This window comes from Saccostrea cucullata, unplaced genomic scaffold (assembly GCF_032062105.1).
Source record: "Saccostrea cucullata isolate Sc308-1 unplaced genomic scaffold, CSIRO_AGI_Scuc_v1 ctg5643, whole genome shotgun sequence".
NCBI lineage: Eukaryota > Metazoa > Mollusca > Bivalvia > Ostreida > Ostreidae > Saccostrea > Saccostrea cuccullata.
In genome coordinates, this window is record NW_026919400.1 from 75,595 (window position 1) to 98,882 (window position 23,288).

The 23,288-nt window shown below is 33.0% G+C and overlaps 1 protein-coding gene across 1 annotated transcript; it reads left to right on the top strand.

The window, feature by feature from the left end:
- The first annotated feature begins 3,274 nt into the window (after positions 1–3,274).
- Positions 3,275–16,466, top strand: LOC134230727 (uncharacterized). Its single transcript, XM_062712567.1, has 7 exons — positions 3,275–3,757; positions 4,788–5,066; positions 5,425–5,586; positions 5,759–6,043; positions 13,199–13,489; positions 13,577–13,624; positions 16,363–16,466. Exons 1-7 carry the CDS (start codon positions 3,295–3,297, stop codon positions 16,464–16,466), a joined length of 1,632 nt encoding a protein of 543 aa, XP_062568551.1. The 5' UTR covers positions 3,275–3,294.
- The last annotated feature ends 6,822 nt before the right edge of the window (positions 16,467–23,288 follow it).

Sequence of the window (23,288 nt, forward strand, 5' to 3'; positions counted from 1 at the left end):
CCAGGAAATTCCGATTCCATTATTTTTCCGGGAATTTCCGCACTTTTAACTTAGGCATTTGGCCATACCTTGAATATAGAGATGAACAGTTTGTCAGCGCAACTCCTCATAAACTGCTGCACAGAATTTCGTCAAACTTTGCAGATATTTAGGACACAATGTGTAGATGTGCATATTACCAGGAAATTCCGATTCCATTATTTTTCCGGGAATTTCCGCACTTTTAACTTAGGCATTTGGCCATACCTTGAATATAGAGATGAACAGTTTGTCAGCGCAACTCCTCATAAACTGCTGCACAGAATTTCGTCAAACTTTGCAGATATTTAGGACACAATGTGTAGATGTGCATATTACAGGGAATTCCGATTCCATTATTTTTCCGGGAATTTTCGCACTTTAACTTGGGCATTTGGCCATACCTTGAATATAGAGATGAACAGTTTGTCAGCGCAACTCCTCATAAACCGCTGCATAGAACTTCGTTAAACTTTGCAGATATTTAGGACACAATGTGTAGATGTGCATATTACCAGGAAAATTTGATTCCTTTATTTTTCTGGGAATTTCCACACTTTCCAACTTTTTGACCATATTTTAAATATAGAGATGAACATTTTGTCAGCACCACTCCTCTTAAACAGTTTTACATAGTTTCGTCAACGTATGCTGATATTTAGAACATATTCCATTATTTTATCCCAAAGACAATCTAATTAAAATTAGATGTTAGATCCGCTTGCATACTCGCTACACTAACATCTAACAACATCCCATAGAGGGTCACGTCAGAGGTCAAATTCTATCATCCAATCAAATCATCGCCTGCAAAATCATCGTATATTTTTATATGTAATCGAAGTGGAAAAGTCTAGATTTGTTCCGAATTTGACCTCTGACGTGACCTATGGGATGTTGTTAGATGTTAGTGTAGCGAGTATGCGAGCAGGTCTAACATCTAGTTTTAATTAGATTGTCCCAAAGAGTTTTGACTATTATTCAAGAAAATTTCTCACCCCCCCATATCAAATTAATGTGTGGATTTGTATATTGTCAAGAAATTTTGATTCCATTATTTATCTAGAAACTTCATTCCACATTTAAATGTCCTCATATGCAAGACATTTTTATGAGAAGATTTTTTGCAATTATTGCCCTATTTGATCTATACTATGTATTTAAAGTGCACTGTGCCTTTCATTATGTGTTTCACCGTCAAGTTATGGGGGAGCGTGGGGTATGTGAGCTAGCTCACCTTTTCTTTCATTTGTATTAAAGTTATGAAAAATATTTTTAGGAATTATCGTGCGTACGTACATTAAAGCATGTTAATAAAATATCATTTTTGTCTGTATTCTATTAAAAGAATTCATAAGACTTAAATATGAAAAAAAAATACTTGCCAAAAATTTCATCTTACAGTGCCAATTATTTTTCGAGAAAAACGCTTTGTCCACGACTTTAACGGACAACTCTCGTCTACTGCTCGAAAAAAAGAGAGAAAGAAAAACAAAACAGCGAAATATTTTTCTGCCTCTATCTTTTCGTTGTCTCAAGTCATGGTCGGAGTCTTACATATATGTAGCTCTCTCCAGAATGGGAGAGGATCGTACATTTTGGTCGTGGTTTGCGATGAAACTATTTCTCATACGTAATGTTAATATAATTTTAAATACGTCATTAATTAATATATTCATTCATTATTAAGTCATTGCATATGCAATACATAGCTTGGTGAACACACGCAGAAAACTGACATAAATTCAAACGAATAAAATCGTATGAAAAGCTTATCCCTAGTAGTATTTCATGCACATCTATTTCAGTACCTTTTTGTACACCTTTAAATTTTATAAGAGGCACGATAGATTAATAAGAATTAATTATTTTTAAAAAAATAGAATGGTAATAATAAATGACAATTTTTATGGCATAGTTTATACCCCAAACAATCCTTTCATTTACCGATTAAGATATCGGGATCTTTCTTCTTTCTTAAAATGTGTACATGCATTCGTTTACCTAATATAGCATCGTAAACAGATATAAGAAATTAGAAATTATTGCAAACATTAAACTTCTTGAGTTCTATTGTATAAAAATTCACGAAAAAGTATTTAAGAAACAGTAGGGAATGTGTTGTTTGGCAATTATAATTATTTGATTTGGAATTTAGAAAGTGAAACAATTATCTACAAATAAATTTCATCAAATATACTGACTATAATTATAATTCTAAACACAATGTGTACGAAATTACTTTTCGCACATGTGAGAAAAAACGAAAAAAATATGAACGAATTGATTTTTGTACTTTGCATACGAATATATATACGAGTCGTTTTGTGTACGAGTTAGTTTGAGTTCAGCGTATTTCAATGAATATTCATGAAGTGAGAATATCGATCACGGCAAATATCAGGAATTATGCTTTGTTTCCATCAACGAAATGTCTTTGAAATAACTTGAAAGTATTTTTTAACTATGTACATTTCATTTTAATCATCGAAACAAGTCTACTTTCATTATTTCGACTCTGCAAGAATCGCCGATAGGATCCCCGTGTGTTTACATGCTGTTTATTCATAAGGCCAGACCAGCAGCAATAGCCTGTGGCTATATATAGCCACCGTCTAAAACTTCGATTGAGAATTTGTGGTATGAGCTGCATGGGGAGACATGTGCGCAGACTCCAGTCTCAGTCTCAGAATACACAGGAACTTGGTAGAGCCTTGTTGGCGGAATTCCTCAAAGGAATATTCGAAGAGTCTGCCAGTCAATGGCACGTCGCCTTCGCGCCGTCCTCAGTGCCAATGGAGACCATACCCAGTATGAGTGACCAAAACCCCATTTTTAAAGCACGCGCACGTTTCTTTGACATTCTTATCAATTGAACCTTTTTTGTGAATAAAATGGTGTTGAAATTAAAAGATCATTGAACATTAAATATGGTTGAATATATACAAAATATAAGTTGTTTATAAGAGTTTTGAATAAATTTAAAATGAAAAAATTTTTTACGTGTTGCGTTTTTAAAGTACTTCATTTTTTTTTCGTGTTTATAAGTTATCTAAAGAGATGAAAAAAGCGAATTGTGTTTTTAAAGTTCTTCAGTATTTTTCGTGATAATAAGAAAAAAATAAACGAATGCAAAATAAAAATTGAAAAGTTATTTCCCACTACCTTTTCATGAAATAGATTTGAATTTACTTAAAGATATTTTATAACGTTCACCTTTAATGTCTTTAATTGTAAAATTTTAGGTGAAGTCTAATTTCATCAGATAGACCAATAATGGCATCATCGCCTCTGACAACAGATGACAAAAACTACATTTACCTCAATATAGCGACGCTAGATGAAATACCACGTATTTTTAGAATACTTTTAGAGAGTCAGATTCAGCCTCATAATTTACCTGCAGCAGTGAAAACATGCAGCACTTTTAAACTTGGAAAAGAACAAAGCGATAAAGTGATACCAACACCTCCAAATGTACCAAATTACGAAACATTTGACGTAACTTTGCTTTACACTCTTCTTCGAAACCTCTGCCCCGCATTCAAACCAACTAAAGGATGGGGATTTGAACCGACAAACATTGACCTTTGTCTTGGGGATGATATTGAGAGGTTGAGAATTTTACGAAACTCTGTCGTACATATCGAAAAACCGTGCGTACCTAATTCCGATTTTAAGATGCAATGGACATTGCTTGAGGACATCTGTAAAAGAATGGAAAAAAACATTCCAACTTGTAGAACTCCTTATCTGAATGGCCTCAACGATATTTTGAAAATAGAATTGGGAGGAGACTTTCCTAAAGATAAGTAGTCAAATGTCTGAAAGATTTCAAGTTTTGAAAGAATTAATCTAAGAAAAAAAGGAAAAGAAAGTTTTAAGTATTATAGAACTTTTTAAAAAACTAAATAAATATAATTCATGCAGTACTTAGTTTACAAATGGAAGGTCTGTGATGTGTTTAATGCGTTTAGACTTAGAGAAAATCAGTAAAATACGTGACAAAAATGAGACTTTGTCTTTAAAAAGTAAATGGTAATGGTATTTGGAATGAACAGAAATTTCTATAAGCATTTGAATTTTTTCACTCAATACTTCTTTTTCGAAACATATTCATATTATTTTTTTTTTTAGAATTTTAATCTAATTATTTGATTTCTCCATCTTTTAATCTGAAAAAAAAAATACGTTGTGTATTCAAATAAAAGAGTAGTTTTATTTATAACAATATGAATTTGATCTGTGACAAGTCTTTGTAAAGCTGAACATGACTCGTAAATAGGCACACGCCATTTTCGGTATCATTATGTATGATACATCAACACCAGGGTATACTCTTCAGATTCGTCACACCTGAGTGCTTTAATGTCACGGGTATGATGTTCATGCTGCTTTTTTTTCATTATCTTTATTTACATTTTATTATAGATACGTGTTTCTGTGTTTGTTTGCATACTGCTCTGACCTGTAAAACTATTATTGTACGTTTCATTGGTGTCTTACTTTCTTGCATTAGACGAAATATTACGTTATTATTGTCGCTACCGAAGTGCTGTATACTTAATAGCATACGTCAATCTACGCCGGTGTCAACACTGGCAAAGTCTAGCCTTTTATATAGAAGAGTGCAGGTATAGGAATGGCGAACATATTCCAATTACAAATCGTATTCAGCTTTAATTGAGAAAATATTAAACAAAAAAAATCAATCTGGTTTGGAAATGAAATTGCTCCAGAACATTTAATATTTCTTTTTAAAATTGCAGGCCTAAAAATATGTGGTCTATCAGAAGTATGGTACGGGACAGATGCAGTGATGGACATTGCATCTGAATGTGAATCGAATGATATTAATTGGAAGAAGAAAGTAGGAGCAATCGTGCATGAAATCAATATAACAACTGAAAAGTATCAAGGCAGTTCAAATAAGAAGCTTATTATTCGACGGGTCACACATGAAGATGAGGGAGAATACCAAGCCATAATGCAAAAATCGCGTCACATATTTGTCCAATCCAATCAAATTGATTTGAAAGTTTTAGGGAGTATGTATATATACTCACTTATTGTAAAAGAAAAATTTCTAAAATATTTCCCAAATGTCTCTACAATAGGCTGTCAAAGATAAAATTGAAGTGCTAATTTCTCAGTTTCTGCATGATTTTGTTCGCTCGTAATTGCAATTTTTTTTTTATCGAATACGTTTTATTTAAATCGATTTATTAAGACATTCAATTTATTTTGCTCAAATTATTTTCTCAGACATTCCTTGCGTGATTTTATCGGGAGCTGAAAGTGTTTGTTTTGGAAACCTATCAGAAATCACTGCAGCAATGAAATCGGATCTCCCCATTCTTGAAATGAATTAGGGAAAACTTGTTGATGACCAGTTTGTGTATTTAGATGTGCACATACCAAAATATAAAGGAAGTTTTTTGAAAGACCAATCATCAAAACTTGTGATCAATGATGCCAATTTCGAAGACGAAAGTATTTATTGTCTTGCTGTTAGAAACCTCGTTGGGGAGGGTAGGAGTAACCCTTTTGTTTTACGAGTAACAGGTTGTAAGTACTTGAATAAGGATATGGAAATAACGAACAGTATTCAATCTCAACGTCCATTAAACAAATATACAAAATTACAATAATCCATAAATCTGATATATCATGTTAAGTTTATATTCAAGGTAATCTTTAAGTTTGACAAATCATATGAATTTGCAATCTGATTTTTTAGCTACGCCGATGGTCACCATTGACCATAAAACTGACCTGAAAGCAAGATCTCTTACGATAATAAGTAACATCACCACAACTGAAAATTCTCCACCCGTAGATTCAATCCATTGGTCAAAAAACGGAAGCGTCATTCCCGTACTTGAAATCCCCGAAAAATACCAACTCCTGAAGGATGACAAAAGATCTCTTTGCATATTGAACATAAGTGAGCTTGATGCTGGGTCCTATAAATGCGTGGTGAAAAATCTTGTTGGGTCTTCTGAAAGTGAGATCGTTCAATTAGGTATGTATTTTTGTTACATAATTATGGAAGAGTTTCTTATCCATATATCAATTTTGAAGTAAAGAAAAGTTTTGACCCATTTACATGTACATTTAAATGTGTAGTACTAACAACATTTCATTAAGCTTATTTTTCAAGTGTGAAGATATTGATAACAGTCTATGAAAAAATAGAAATATGTCCAACATCAGTATGTATCAGCATATGAAGTTTGACACTAATTTTATTAAAATGAGGTCAAAGGAAATGCAAGGTCAAAAACTGTTGATGCAGTTGAAAGCTCTCATCAGTATGTTTCAGAATATGAAGTTGAAAAAAATTATAAATGATTTCTTTAAAACTGACTTCAAACAATTTGATTAGTTTGGTCAAAGTCAAATGGTCAAGGTCAGAAGTGTTAATACAGTTGATATGCTGACATGTACATCATTATGAAATTAGCATATATAGTTTTACGCTGAATTAAGAAAGGTGAGTTCAAGGTCAAAGGAAAGGTCAAAGAAGAATATGCTGATGCAGTTGATGATATCTCAATCAATATGTGTCAACATATGAAGTTTGGTAAAATTATCTAGAATGATTTCATTAATTAAACTGACTTATACACAACTTGATAAATATGAGGTCAAGGTCAAATAAAAAATCAAGGTAAAAAAAATGTTGATGCAGTTGACTTTCTAATATACATAAGCATATGAAGTTTTACACTTCATTTTAGGAAAAGTGAGGTCAAGGTAAAAAATGTTGATGCACTTGAATTGCCAATATGCATAAGAATATGAAGTTTTACACTTCATTTTAGGAAAAGTGAGGTCAATGTCAAAAATGTTGATGCAGTTGAATTGCTCACATCAGAAATTAACAGCATATGAAGTTTGATTAATAAATATTTTGAATGGTAACTTAAAAACTGACTAAATCCTAAGAAAAGATAAATAAAAGTGAAGGTAAAATAAAAGGTCAATGTAAAAAATGTTTGATGCAGTTGAATTGCTCAAATCAGAATGTATCAGCATATGAAGTTTAACACTGATTTAGAAAAAGTGAGGTCAAGGTCAAACGAAAGGACAAGGTCAAATATTCTGATGCAGTTGCATATCTAGTCAATATGTATCAACATACGAAGTTTGATATAAAAATCTAAAATGATATTTTTAAAATTGAGCTAAATATAAAGGTTTGTGAGTTAAAGGTCAAAGAAAAGGTCAAGGTTAAAAAGACAATTTAGTTGAATAACTCTCATCAGTATTTATTTATATATGAAGTTTGATAACACCATCTTGAATGGTATGTTTAAAACTTAGCTAAACACTAAGTTAAGAAAAGTGTGGTTAAGGTCAAAGGAAATGTCAAGGTCGAAAATATTGATGCAGTTACATAGCTCTCATAAATATCTATCAGCATATGAAGTTTGATGAAAATATTTTGGATAGTTTCTTTGAAACTGAGCTTTGAACAGAGCTGAACGCAAAGTGTGACGGAAGGTCAGAAGGACAGAGGGACGGAGGACGGACATGACAAACACTATATGCCTCGGCCATATTTATAGCGGGGTATATCAATTCTTGTAAAGGTCTTATATATAAGTGATACGCTAAATTCGATGGTTTTCCGAACATAAATTTCTCTGCTCGATTTCCAATATATGTTTGATTAAAATAATTTGGGTAATGGTTACTATGAAAACCTTATCAAAGAAATATCCCTAGCAACCAGACAACATTTCAATCGTTATAGACAAGTTATCAATTATCTTTAGAATTAGAATTAATCATTAATAAATCACCACATCATCAGTTATACAGTACCTTATTAAATATTCTTTTTTTACTGATATTATAGAAATAAACATTGTTTAAAGTAGAAAACTACGAGGACCTTAATATTTCTGTTATAGACATATACATGTTTTTCGCTCCTTCAGCATTTTTCTGGAATTTGACAATATTCGAGGTCAATTTAAAATAATACCAAACTAATTTACATTATAGCTGTTGCTCAAATAAAGATTTCTATCTCTTTTAGAGAACAACTCCAGATACATGGATTATTTTTTTTAATTCCATCTGTTTCCTAAAAAATAAAAAGCGAAAATGGTTGGGAAAAATTTTAAATTTTAATATTCTAGTTGAAGATATACATTTCTTTAACTATATATGGAAAAACCTCTTGAAATGCTTTCTTTTAAAATAAGTTCGTTCTATCTTTCTAAGGAAAAACCTATTGGACCTATTGAATTTATCAATTATTAATTATTTAATACCGGTCCCTTAAAAGTGATCCGTTTGAAAGTTTTCCCTTGTTATCGGTATTACTTAGAAACCGTTAACCCTAGAAACGCCAAACCTTAACTTTTGTCTTTAGGTTCGTTAGAAACAACTTCAAAATATCAGTGCAAAAGGATCTCGAGGTCCCTTACATGAGTTATCACCCTTTAACTATTTAACCTTATATCTTTAAAAATATTGCAAGGAGGCAATAAATATAATGCGACCCTTGGCCTTGAACAATCGTTCAATACCATAGGTTAAGTTTATCTCAAGACTTTTAAAATTTTCTGTTTACATCTTTCAAACCATTTTTGGTTACTTTTTTTATTATTAAAATAGAAAGTAAACTTAAGATAAATATGGAAAAATATGAACTTTAAAGAAGACGGACATACCTTTAACTTTTCAGGGACAAAAAGTTTACTATACATTTCTTGCATGATATTTAAGGAAATATGAAGATTTTTTGAACCAAGAAAAATCATATTAATATAATATTTCTTGCTTGGCTGAAAAATCTTCATGTTTCTCGAACATTCATGATATGAATTGTTTATTCTACCGAAAAAAACTTTTATGAAATAAAAAGTTTTATGGCCCGAGTACGTGAAAATCTAGAACCAGATAATTCGTTGTTTAGAATAATTAAAATGAAATATAATATGTTATATTACTTTTTAATTTTTTTTTCGGCCGAATGATTTTAGATTTGAGATTTATCGAAAAGATTTATAGTCCATAAGAATGTACTCCTTAAATATTTTAATAGTTGATCTTTGCAATAAAAGCTTCTTTTCATTTCTCCTGCAAAATTGTGCATGTACGAAATCTTCACAAACGTTGTCACCTTATTTAGGAGACCTAAAATCTATTTATTGCGACGGTATTCGTAAATCCTTTAGTGAGCTATAGCCATTTAAAGGTACTTGGACACACCATATTAAATAAAGTTATTAAAACTTCATTGTTTGGCGGATTTGATTGACACATTCTTGTACTTTCACAAACTTTAACCTTTTTCTCATTCCTTAGGAAAAGTGACAATTTTGTTGTGCATTAATGAAAAGTATTAAAACTTAAATCTAGACAATCTCCTACACAAGTATTGTCATTCCAAACTAAGATTTGCGTACAGAGTTAAGCAAATCGAGCTCACTCCTGTTATGTACAGTTTTTGTAAACAGGGCACAAACTCTGTTATTGTTTATAATTATGTTCACAATTCACCAGGTGCGTTCACCTGAGTCGGGATGAGGGGGGGGGGGGGGTTACAAAGTCTAAAATTAATTAATGCTTTGAAATTTGCTCTTTAATGTTAATCTACCATTTTATGATAAAATTTGCAAAATTTTGAAATATGTGGCCCCAGGAACAGTGGTTCCTTTGGGATGAGGTGTACAACTGGTTATAAAGTGGAAGTGCATTTTCTCTTAATTGTACTCTAATCTACCTCTGGGTATTAAGTAAATAGAGTTGGCATGCTAAGTCTAAATAATTATAAGCAGTGGTACCTCTTTCAAAATTGTGAATTGCGAATTCCATGGCCTCTGGTTTATAACGTGAACCAAATTTAATTGTTTGAAAGTTGTTGCACAATACTCAGGTGACCTATAAGGCCCGTGGGCCTCTTGTTTATTAAAGTTTTAATAGTTTTATTCATTAATACACACAACAAAATCGCTCCTTTTCCTAAGCATTAGAATATAAGTTAAATATATGAGAGTGCAAGGAAGTGTCAATAAAACCCACCTAACAATTTGAAGTTTCAATAACTTTTAAATGAAGTAAGATTTTTGTAGCATGCTATTAAAATATATAAGTTGAAATATAAAGCAGAAAATATCAACTGCAAATCGGTGTCCATGTACCTTTAAGGTTTATAAAGGTTTTTAATAATGACCAATTTTTTTTTTACAATACGAGGGTTGATCCGAAAGTTCGTGGAATTTCTTTCTAAAATTTTATTGTGATTTGATGAAGGCAAACAAAATGCATATTTATAATATAGAGTCATAATGCAACAATATTAGAAAATTTTACCACATTCAAAAAACTAAAGAACTTTCTGAAAATGGATAGTTGTGAAACCCGGGGGAGACTTCGACAAATCGTCAAGTTAGATATGTCACGTCACGTAATAGAAGCATCTCAGCCTAATATCCGATTCGAATACGCAATTCTACAAATTTCTGTCCTTTTCTCCATTTGTTTCCTCAAGAAAAGCTGCATATGCTGTCGGACCAACTTTTCTTCATTTTTAGGTCACCTGAGTCACTCAGGTGACCTATTGCTATCCTTTTAGTCCGTTGTCGTCCGTCGTGTGTCGTGTGTTAACATTTGAACATTTTCAGCTTCTTCCTGAAACCACTCAACCAATTTCAACCAAATTTGGTATACAGCATCTATGGGTAAAGGGGAACACAAATTGTGAATTTCATGGTCCCTGCCCCCTTGGGCCTGAGGGGTGGGGCCAAAACCACTAAAACTAATGAAATCTTTAAAAATATTCTTATTTACTCCTGGACATTGAGCAGGCAAATTGTTAGCATAAAAGTAATGTTCATTGAGTCCTCTACCAAAATTGTGAGATTCATGGCCCCAGGGTCAGGGGTTGTAGTGCTAGGGTGGGGCTATATAGATTATATAGTGAAAATACATTATTTCTCTGAAAATCTTCTTCTCTGCTCCTGGGTATTAAATAAACTAATCAAATACATTGTTGTGATGAGCAAGAGTGCCTATTGTGAAATTCATGGCCCCCAGGGTCATGGGTTCTTGTGCTAGGGCGGGGATATATAAATTATATTGTGAAAATATACTATTTCTTTGAAAATCTTCTTCTTTGCTCCTGGATATTAAATAAACAAACTAAGTATATGGTTATGATAAGCAAGAGTACCTCTTCCAAAATTGTGAATTTCATGGCCCCAGGGTCAGGGGTTATGGTGTTAGGGCGGGGCTCTATTGATTATATATTGAAAGTGCATTAATTCTTTGAAAATCTTCTTCTCTGCTCCTGGGTATTAAATAAACTAACTAAGAACATACTTATGATGAGCAGGAGTGCCTTTTTCCAAAATTGTGAATTTCCTGGCCCCATGCAGGGTCTGGGATTCTGGTGTTATGGCGGGTCCCTATCGATTTAATGGTGAAAATGCATTAATTCTTTGAAAATCTTCTCTGCTCCTGAGTAATAAATAAACTAGAGGTACTGTGAGTAATGAGCTCACTAAATGATACCCCCCGCCTCCCATAATGTCGATGTGTTGCTTTATATTGTTTACGGTAATGTGTAAAGAGGAATAACTCGTCCTATGAAATTTTATCCAGAAGCTTCTATTATGTGACGTCATAGGTAAACAAAAAATGGCAATGTGCATGTTTTGCTCTGGGAAACCTAAAATACGTGTCGAATAAAAATTTAAAATAGGAGGTGCATAATGGCAATATGTCATAAAGATTTTGTGAAAGTTTCATTAAATTTCACTCAGTAGTATAAGAGGAGTTGCGGATAAGAGAAAAAGCGTAACACACGGACGGACGGACGGACCTACAGACGGACGGACAGACGGACGGACGGATGGAAATCCCGATCACTATATACCCTCCCGCTTTTCAAGCGGGGGGTATAACTAACTTATTACAAAGTTATGATGTGCAAGAGTGCCTTTTCCAAAATTGTAAATTTTATGGCTCCAGGGTCAGTGGTTCCTTTGGGGTGGGGTGCACAACTGTTTATAAAGTGGAAGTGCATTTTCTCTTTTTTACTCTGATCTACCTCTGGGTAATAAGTAAATAGAGTAAGCATGCTAAGTTTATAATTATGATGAGCAATGGTGCCTCTTTCAAAATTGTGAATTTTATGGCCTCTGGTTTAAAACAGAACCAAATTCAATTGTTAGAAAATTGTTACATGATACTCAGATGACCTATAAAGCCCTTGGGTCTCTTGTTCACATTTATTTATTTTCAAAATACTCCTCATCTTTCAACATGATGTTCCAATTTCAGTAGAAATGTCAAAACAGTACGTTAGTTTCAACGTCATCTAACGCTTTCAATTTGTCTAGGGGGATAAAAAGACCGACATACCTTTAATCAACGTCTACTGAAGTTCTACTTTTCTTAAATGTCTTATGCCACTAGACAACCAGTAACTATATTCATTTTCCCCCAGCCTATTACAATAATATACGCGTTTAAGATAAAATTGATCCCGGGATTTTTACAGAACGTACATGACTTGACCGAAGTTTCACATTGTTTAACAACTTAAAGATGAACATTAAATCATCAACTAATACACTAATTATTCAGTAAAATCAGTACAACTCTCACACAAAGGTTTATAAAGGATCACGCAATCGTAATAATGAACGATTTATGTTTTATGTACCACATAGGGTGGTTTTATTCTCATTTCAGGTAATAAAAATTAAAAATGAAAATGAACGCGTGAATGTTTCCCCGCGTTTTGAAACAACCGTTTCTATGGCAACTGCCATATAGTTACTGTCATCAATATCTAGAATGTTTCTTTCCTAAAAATATTCAACATGTGTCTACATCCTCATTTGTAATTTTCAACCAATTTCACTCATAAATGAATAATATATGAAGAAATTCTACAAACTTTTGGATCAACCCTCGTATATTGTAGAAACATGGATCAAACTGCATCTGCTTTTTCGTTCTTTGAAATTGAAAGATAAATCAGGATAAAAAGGTCAAGGTTATAAAAATAGCCCTTTTTCTTTCAACATATACTATCCTTCTTTGCCTTTGTAATATTTTCTTTTTTTCTAGAAATTTCAAGAAATGTTTTAGGGTTTGGGGGTTTTATTGAATATAATTTTGAATTATTGAGATTTAGTACTTATTATAGGTAGACCAGTTATTTCTATAGAAGAGGAGACAGAAGGCAAACTGACAAACACCTTCAGAGTAAAAGTAGTGTCTATTCCATCTGTTTTTTCTGTCACCTGGGCAAAACTTGTTACAACAGACCCCGAATCTGGTTACATCCCGATTGATTTAAGTGACCCAATATATAGCGGGACTTCTTGCTCGACACCATTTCCAAAGTTGGTTGTGAACAAAAGTGAAGCAGCAAAACATCAGATATTTAAGATTTTTGCAGAAAATTTCATTGGGCAGTCAGAAGCCATTGTAGGCGGTAAGTCTGTCTGTTTCTTTTTAATATATACTAGTATATATACTATTTATGCTTATGATACGTTTATAATATATTGCGTTTTCACAGGTCAGGAATCTATTTCAACACAACAAGAATTGGTTCTGAAGAAACAAGGTAAATTAAAGCTGAATCTGACTCGTCATTTAGCACAAATTATACAATATTCGATTATATGATCTAAAATTCCAAAAACAGGGGTATGTCCTTCACATTCTTTACACTTTGCTGCTTTACTTTCAAGGGTATGGTGTTGGAATTTCGACGTGTTTATATTTGTTATCAAGCATATCCTTTGTTAATTTATTGCAGTTATGTGTATATATATTTCCGTTTGTACATTGCACTGACCACTCCAATTTTTGTACGTTTCTTCGAAATTTCTTTTATCCGGTCCTGGAAGAAGTATACGTATCTATCATACATCTGAACAGGTGACAACGATACATGTAACATTGTATGTGAACGGCTTATATAGCAAATCCTCAGAATAAGCAAGTGAATAAAGGAATATGGCGAAAATTCGTTTTACGAACGTCTTAAGCGTTAATGCATATGATTTTACAATACATCACGTCAATTTACACATTTTTCTTCGATCTTTTTCATTTACAACTCATTTTCCAGCCCGATAAAAAAAATGACCAAATATATCCGTTCTGTAGGAAAAGTCTCATCTAACGATGACACTAATATGCTTAACAATGCATTATCGTGAAAATTCTGGCATTTCGTTTAGTCTACATTTAATTTGCATTATACTGTAAGCTCCCCACGGATGATCTTTCATATATGGGGGTTACAAAATATAACCTCATACAGTACACACAAGAATGGTGAAACTTCCATCCTGGCTAACTTCAGTTTTATAACCAAAACGAGAGTTTCTCAAAGGTATCAATAATTTAATAACAGATTTCCGCAATACTGAGCAATAACAGCATCAGGTATAATACATAAAATAATGAATAGGTGTTACAAATTAACCAATGACAATACTGTAAGGCGATCCACCAATCACGGTACTGTAAGGTACAGTACAAAAGAGCTATGTCAAACAGTGCCAAACAAGGCTGCCGTACAATAAGGATAATAACATCAAAACGGAATTGAAATCTGAAAAGACAAAATAACCAATAAATATGGATCACATATGATATGTCTATAATAAATAAGTAAACAATTTATACCTGAAACTTGAAAATTTCACATAAGTAATCTTGCTGAGTATGCAGACGATATCGCGGATGGACAAAAATATAGTGCAATTGGTAAACACGTGTAATCAGGAATAATATTGACTAAAATGAATAGTAAATCACACAATGGTAATGAATACCAAGTAATCATGCCTGTGACATAGCTTGAAAAACGAGTTTGGTAAAACCCTAAACTATGGCTAATACAAATTAGATGTCGGCAGGATGTAAAAAGCCTCCATGACTCTAACAATCGTGTAAAATTATGGCAATGTAAGGCTCGTATTTGACTAAAGTATAATCAAGTAAAATACAGTAACAGGTTTGTTCATGAAATCATAAAATAAAGTATTCCCTTTATAATCGCAAACAACAAGTATGTCAATGTGCCATAAATAGACGATACCACAATGCAAAAATATTCAAAGGACTGAAATGTAGCAGTGAAGTTAATGCATAATAAAATCCACTCAGATAATATTCCAAATGTTGCAACATATAGATAATTAATTAATAAGTAATTAAATTCTATCCCAGGTCATTACAATATTTATATGTTAAGACTAGGTGAAGAATAAACAGCATAAAAAACCTAAGGGCTCTACTTATTATAAAAAAGTAAAAATTCATTAATAAATACTAGGTACCAACGACAAAGCATGCAAACATTATGGCGCCATATAATAATTAAGGACATTGTTAATATCCACGGTATCGTATCGATATCGAATCATGATTGATTCATCTTACCCAAAACAAAAACAACCCCTAACCGTTTGTAATTTTATTGACGATTCTTTTTTTTCACATATTCTTGCCAACAATGAATCTGTTCTGATTAACTGTTGACCATGTATAATTATTTTTTAACTAAATTCTAAAATTTGATTATTTTTCGACCAGATATTGTCATGGTATTGTCGATATCAACAGCATCGTCATTACACGTAGTCTAATATATGGTGCCCAGTATTTCAAATCAATGGTTCTAGTCTGGATCGATATGGGTCCAATATTGACATAATAATGTTGATATCGTCGATATCAACATAGGTTTAGTTCTTGAAATGTATCGGTAAAATACAGGGTGTTTCGGCAATCATGATCTGACTTTGCAGTTTCAATTAAACATTTTTTTTTGGTTTTTTTTTCATTTTGGAAAAATGAAAACCACGAAACCAAACAATTTTATCAATATGAAAGTTGATGTAATTCTGAATCAATTATTTCTAAGACAGACATTCTAAAAGTTAAAACATCAGCTTAATATCAAAAAGTTACTATATTTCTAGTCAGCATCCTCAATTTGTCTCTAAAGTCTTTTTTTCACATATATTTGGACATTTTAATGAAAAGTCTGTTTCCGAGAAAAAAATTTTTATGAGTACTTTTTTTTTTCAAAATCTTAGGCACTAAAATTGATGATTTTGGAGATTTTATGTGTGTATTGTTTGATTTACAAAAATCCATAGATCTATTTCTAAAGAGAAAAACCTCACTTATTTTTGAAAATGTAATCAATGGAAAAAAAATATAATGACTTTATTTGATATTGCTGTCATCTTATACATGTTATACAATGTACTTGCAAGAAAATGGGCTTTAAAATACATTCATAATTTTATAAATATTTTATTATTGTGCAAAAATATGTAGGACTCCAATGTGCAATGGGACTCCAAAGTCCGATGGTCTACGCCAGACCCCGATGGTTTGACACGGCAAACCCTGATGGTGCTGAAAACAACTTACCTTTATGACGTCATAATATTAATGCGGCAAACTATAATGCCGCACCATGCCAAAATTTTAAATAAGCATTAATAATTATCATTATGCAAAAACTAACCCTTATCTCTCGGATAGGTACTTACCTAAACCTAATCGCTCGAAAAGTGTGTAGGCCTATCAACTATATAGATACTTAGATATCTTGGATGGGTGCGATACTAACCCTATAATAACTCGACTAGTGTGCGGGTACTAACCCAAAGTCAATAAAACTAAAAGTACTAGCCCCAATCAGTTGAGTGGTTTGCGAGGACTAATCCTAATATCCCTGAAACATGTAAGCAATGCACAAAATAAATAAAAGCGTATGCAAGGATAAATTCAGAAATTATGGCATTTGAATGAAGGAAAACAGCGTCAAGGATTGACGTCGAATTATTGTGACGTCATAACCGTCGATTGTTTCTCCACGCCATCGGACTTTGGCGTGTCAGACCATCGCAACTTAGCGTAGCGTGTCTCATAGGAAAAGAGTCATTGGACTTTGGCGTGACCATCAGACTTTGGCGTCGGTACCGACGAAATTGAGATGAAAACATTTAGAGAAAATATTGACAATACATATTAACATTAAGCGATGGCAAGATTTTAAGGGATAAATTCCCCTCAAAGACAATCACTAATACAGTATTTATGACTTTAAACATCTTTAGGAGATCAAAAATTTACAGGTTATTTTTCTGGAAAAAATGACAATGATGCAGTTCTTACACAAAAATTCAAAGAAAGAGCGGCCATCTTCATGATAGCAATACTTTACGAGGTAAATTTTAAGCAAAGACAATAAAACAGTTTTTATAACGAGCAACATTTCTCTCAAAAATAACACTGAAACAATTTATGTACAGTAATTCAAAGAGAAATAAACCACCCTAATGATAGCAAAAATTTTAAAAAGAGCAATAATGCTTGGAAAAAAGTCGAACATTATAGGGAACATATACTCAAAGCAAAAACTAATTTTGATAATAAGGCTTAAAATGGTAAACCCCTCAAAGAAAGTCACTTAAATATGATAAATTTATGACATCTTAAAGATAGCAAAAATCTTCAGGCTGAAGTATAGACCCAAAATATTCCTTTTTTGGCCCAGCAATTGTGTGAATTAAAAAAAAAAGGCATTTGAAAATATATTTTGGACTTATCTACCTAGCACATCGATCGACACAATTCACTTGTGCAACAATTCCGTTAAAACTGGATCTTACGATGTCAAACTAAATTCTTAATCGCAGCATGGTTCACCTTTTCCGGGAAAATGCTAAAATTGTACACAATAAATAGTGGAATTTACAGCACAGTCGTCATCAGAAGATTTTGAAACTTAAAAATATCTTTAACTGTTCGACGAATAATTTCCAATGAAAATACTCTGCGGTTACTAGTGTACTCACATTAAATAAAAATCTCAACGCGTGTAAAAAGGCTACATGATCAAGAACCATAGTATTCGTCTTTGCTTCACACAAACCTCGAAGGTGTATTATATTGGTTACACAAGTGGAGAGACACTCATATCCCAAAAGTAAAAAAAAAGTTAACTGAAGCACCAATAGGCACGTCTGACTGCTAGAATAAATATGGGTTACATGTAAGTCTTAACAATAGTTCAAAATGCCAATTTATCGACAAATGTTATTTTCCCAAGTTAAATTAATTTAAAGGCAAGTACAATTTTCAAACTTACAATATGTATGAATACCGCAAATACAAACTTTCATGTCAAATTTTATCGTTGTTTATGGTTGTCTCGAGTAAGGAATTCGAGTTGAATTAGAAATTTTGTTGTTTTCAAGAATCGGTTTTTCTTTAGAGTAGGTCATTGTAGTGACACTTATTGGTGGGTCATATACTCACAATCAATAGAAACACACGTTCTCCCTAGGGTGAAAATTATGTATGGGATATAACTATGTAATAAAAAAATTAGGACATTTTTAATTTTGCAAAAAGAATTATTGAACGGTTGAATGATTTTTATTCCATTCCATTACCGGAAGTTATTTATTAGCCCTCCGAACAGAAATAAAAAATTAGCATTTTTTAAATGAAATTATTGGCAATATTTTGGGGTTTAAATTTTGTATAAGTATTGTACTAAAATCCTGGAAAAAATATCCTTGTTTCTTTTCCGGATGTGATGCCTGTATTTCCTAAAATAAATGAAAGAATGCATTTTCATTGCTAATGCTGGAAATTCTCAAAATAAAGAAAAAGGAGAGCTACAGATGCAAATTCACTATATAACGTCTTTTTGGGCTCATGTGCTTCAAAAGCATAAATGACAGTTTCTTGACCGGAAGTCTAAGGGTTTCTACATTACGCCATGTTAGAGAAAATTCGACCTCAGTATCTGAAAAACAGGTATTCAAAAATACCCAAGAATATTCATTTCGCTCAGATAAAGACTTTGATAAACCTAATGCGTGGTAGAAATCAGGCTGCGTATGTTGCACATGACGGACTAGCAAATGGTCGGAGGGGGTGTTTTGAAGGTTCTGTTAAGATGGCTAAAATCAACTTCCGGTAATGGAATGAAAATCATTCAACCGTTAAATAACTGAAGTGGCGAAGTTAAAGATGTCCTAATTTTTTTTTTACATAGTTATATCCCGTACATAATTTTCAACCTAAAATTAGGGTGAACATGCGTTTCTATTGATTGTGAATATATAACATTGAATAAAAAGATAACGCACTTGGTGATAGAAAAGCAATCGATTGTTCGTTGAATCAGTAAATGTGGTAAAGAATTAAAAATAACATATTCTGAAATGAAAGGAAAAAACTGATGGGTTCTTAGTTGTACATGTCCATGACGTTACTCGGTGTACGTCATTTGTGAAGCATTGGCGTCGGAAGCAAATTGAAAGTGGGGGGGGGGGGGGGGGCTAATTGTAAAAAAATTTTTTTTGTACGACCAAAAAAAAAAACCAAAAAAAAAAAAAAAGGGGGAAACACCAAAATCCTATTTCGTGTGTGTGTGGGTGGGTGGGGGGTGGGGGGGGGCAAGGTTTGAAGTCCAGTACCAAAAAATTTTCTTCCAAACACCAACACTTTTACCAATTTTAACCTATCCTAAGACGTATCTATGGAAAGTGGGGGGCTAAACGTACGAAGACATGTTCATTGTCTATACTAAGTATATATTGGGGAAAAAAGTGGGGAAGTGGGGGGGGGGGTTAAGGACGGTTCCGACGTCTATGTGAAGTCATTATAGATGCAATTATTAGGAATCAATTGGTAAAATACTTTTTTACGAAGTTAGTTTTCTTTCGCTTTATTAATTCATTTAATGAAAATGAATCTTTCATTAAAAAATTTAGCACCTCTGTAAACTTGGGCCCAACAAAAATCGTGCGTTCGTGCATTAAATGCACATTTCCGATTCAACAAAGCCCCACGTTGATGCATATACAATACATGTATTTGTACCACATTTGTGTTTTATACCTAAACAACATTCATTTTACCATATAAAATCTGCATAGATAATTTTTATGTACTCTCATTTATGCTTGAAAAGTATTTTTCACCCACCTTCACAAGCATTAGAAAGGTTTTCAAATGTTTCCAGACAAAAATTCTGAATTTAAAATATAATATGTTCTACGGTGCGACCGTTGGGGCGAGCGCAGTTATTTACTATCAAAAACCTTTACACAGCCAAAGGAATCGGGATCGAGATTCCGAACTTTTCGGATTTTTCCGACAAAATCAGAAATACCCGAGCCGTTTAAGTGACGAAAGAATGACGTCAAATAAAAAGCCATGTAGACTTAGAACGCAAACGATAGTTTTGTGGCAAGGATATTGCATAAAAACGTTGTTTGTAATTTTTTTCAAGTAAGTTGTTGCTATGTTTTAGCCTTCAGGTTGCTAGGCACCGCAAAGGATTACTGGGAGTTTGGAAATTTTTCACGCGGTGAGATAAAAATTTCTTGGAACATTGTGCAGATTTCAACCCGAATTTCCTCCGTTCGTACACGTTAGTCTATTGAGCTCGCCAAGCGAGCGGCGCTTCGCGCCGCCTCGCTGCGCTCGCTATTACCTAATTTAAGATGATGTGTATTATACGATTGCTTCGTGTGGGGTGTTAAGACAAGGATTACATATAAATGGACAAAAATGAGTAATTTTTTTGTACAAAAATCCAGAATTATATATATTTAATCGCGAATACACTTAATGTAAATAATATGAAAAAATAATGTGTAAAAACGTTCAGAAATTGTTAAGGGCCATAGATCATTGAATACTTAAGAACCTAAATGAAATACATATGTACACTTTTCAAGGACAAGTTTCCTTCGAAATACCTACCGTTCACGGTAGCTCAGTCGGTAGAACGCTCGCTTCGTGATCGGGAGGTCGTGAGTTCGTATCTCGGCCGTGACTGACCTAAGTTGATAAAAAAAGGTAGCAACTGTTCCTTCGCCATGCGCTCGGCACTTTGAAGTGAAAGTTGCAGGTCCTTCGGATGAGACTTTAAAAACCGAGGCCTCGTGTCAGCGGCAAGATAAAGATCCCTCACTGCTCAATGGCCCTGAGTGCCAAGTAAAAGTCAAAATTTGTAGCCCTTTGCCGGCATATGGTGACGTCTTCATATGTGTGAGTAATTCTCGAGAGGGATTTTAAACAAGATGCAATCAATCAATCAATCGAAATACCTAATAGTGTGAATTTCAGAAAACAAGGATATCCTTTGAGGATGGAATGGGAAAAAAGGTGGGTCGGGGGACTATATCAGAAATATCGCAAGATCCTCTACTACTAAGATAAGAAGTTTACCCCCTCATGATTAGAATAGACCGGCGGGGTCTTTGCTTTGACATAAATAATATTATAGTTTCATTACATACAATTATATCAGCATTAAATCTGATTTACTGGACATGAAGAAGGAAAGGTGTTTTTGTCAAAAGGGCTAAATGTATGTACTAAAGAGATCAATGTTTCATAAAATATATACGAAGCAACCAGGGATACATTTTCTTGACCGCATGTCAAGCTTTAAAAAAATAAAACTTTGTATGTCTTCGTCCTTTGTTTTAACCCCTCTCCCCTTTTCTGAAACTCCTTACTATAAAAGTCGTGTATTTTCTATTTCAAGAACAATAGAGCCCCTTTTACACTTTCTTCTTGTGATGTCTATATATATTAAGGCCCTTTTAAGAAGGCTTTTTTGTGTAAAATATATCTTGTCCTATATGTATCAGTAAAATGTTGATGCCTGTACCTGCACTTCGCTTTTTATCTTGACGTGAATCTGGCGGACATTTCTCGCACGCCAATAAAAATTGGTTAATCGCAGAGATGTTTATATATCTTCATCATCACTATCACGTATATTACAAAAAGAACCCTAGCCCATTTGATAGTCACTTTTGCCTACTATAGTAGTGATTTTTAGCTCTACTGGTCAGAGACCAAAAGAGCTTATGCGATAGTAATGCGTCCAGCGTCCGTCCGTCTGTCTGTAAACAATTTTTAAAAACGCTACTCCTCCTACAATTTCAGTCTGATTTCAATATTTTTTGGCACACCAGTAGACTACACTATGATACATAGAATAGTGCATCGGTTTTTAATTTCGATGAACGGTGTTGCCATGGTTATTAAAAATAGAATTTTCTGTGAAATTCCTTAAAAACGCTACTCCTTCTACAGTTTTAGTCTGATTTCAATATAACTTGGCAAACAAGTAGACTACACTAAGTGACATAGAATAGGGCATCAGTTTCTGATTTATTTGAACGGTGTTGCCATGGTTACTAAAAAAAGGATTTCTGTGAAATTCATTTAAAACGCTACTTCTTCTACAGTTTTGGTCTGACTTCGATATAACTTGGCACACAAGTAGACTTCACTAAGATACATAGAATAGTGCATCAGTTTTTGATTTCAATGAACATTATTACCATGGTTACTAAAAATAAAATTTTCTTTGAAATTCCTTTAAAACGCTACTCCTTTTACTGCTTTAGTTTTATTTCAAAATAAGTTGGCACACAATTGGACTACACACAGATACATAAAATAGTGCAATGGTGTTTGAAAAGTGCAAACCAGTAGAGCTACAGTCTCGACAGAGACTTCTGATTTAAATATATACATTGTTTAACCAAAATTTTGTCATACAACGTTAGTTTATACATGCCTTAAAGCAAATCACACAAAAATAATATTCAAATACTTATAGTCCCTCATATGATAGATATAAAAATTCTTCAGATATATAAAAAAATAAGTTAATACTGAGGTACCCCCCTAAATAACGACCAACTGTAGCAAAAGACCACCCTTAACCAGAAAAACAACTTCTGAATAATTTTATTTGGATATGACTGCATTTCATTACGGTTGGATAATTTTGGTTAAAGGTGGTCTTCATATTGAAAATGCTGAAAATATGTATTTGATTTTTCTTCAAAAAATTATTTTAAGATTCCACAATCTCTCTTACATTTGTCCGTCCATTTACAATGCCTTCATGACGTAGTGGTATAAGTGCTGGATTGTAGATATAATAACATGTATCTTCAGTTCGAGTCTCATAGTGTATATTCATATAAAGGCTTTCATTTTTGTTCTCTCTGTGCATTTTTTCTATGTATTGTTTTATTATTTAACACTACATGTATAAATGATGTAAGAGATATATATAATACAACATAACACCTTGAAGAGTATTTCTGGAAAACAATCCTAAACTATTTTAATGACCCAAAATCAAAGCTGCTAGGTTGTTAAATTTTAAATTTTTTTTTAAAAAATCTTGATTAGAATAA

What these genes read in the sequence shown, in the direction of transcription:
- LOC134230727 (XM_062712567.1), top strand. Translation starts at nt 3,295, where the DNA reads ATGGCATCATCGCCTCTGACAACAGATGACAAAAACTACATTTACCTC. An exon ending in TGATTTGAAAGTTTTAGGGA is followed by an intron (nt 5,067 to 5,424) that starts GTATGTATATAT and finishes TTGTGTATTTAG; the next exon opens with ATGTGCACATACCAAAATAT. An exon ending in GTCAGAAGCCATTGTAGGCG is followed by an intron (nt 13,490 to 13,576) that starts GTAAGTCTGTCT and finishes GCGTTTTCACAG; the next exon opens with GTCAGGAATCTATTTCAACA.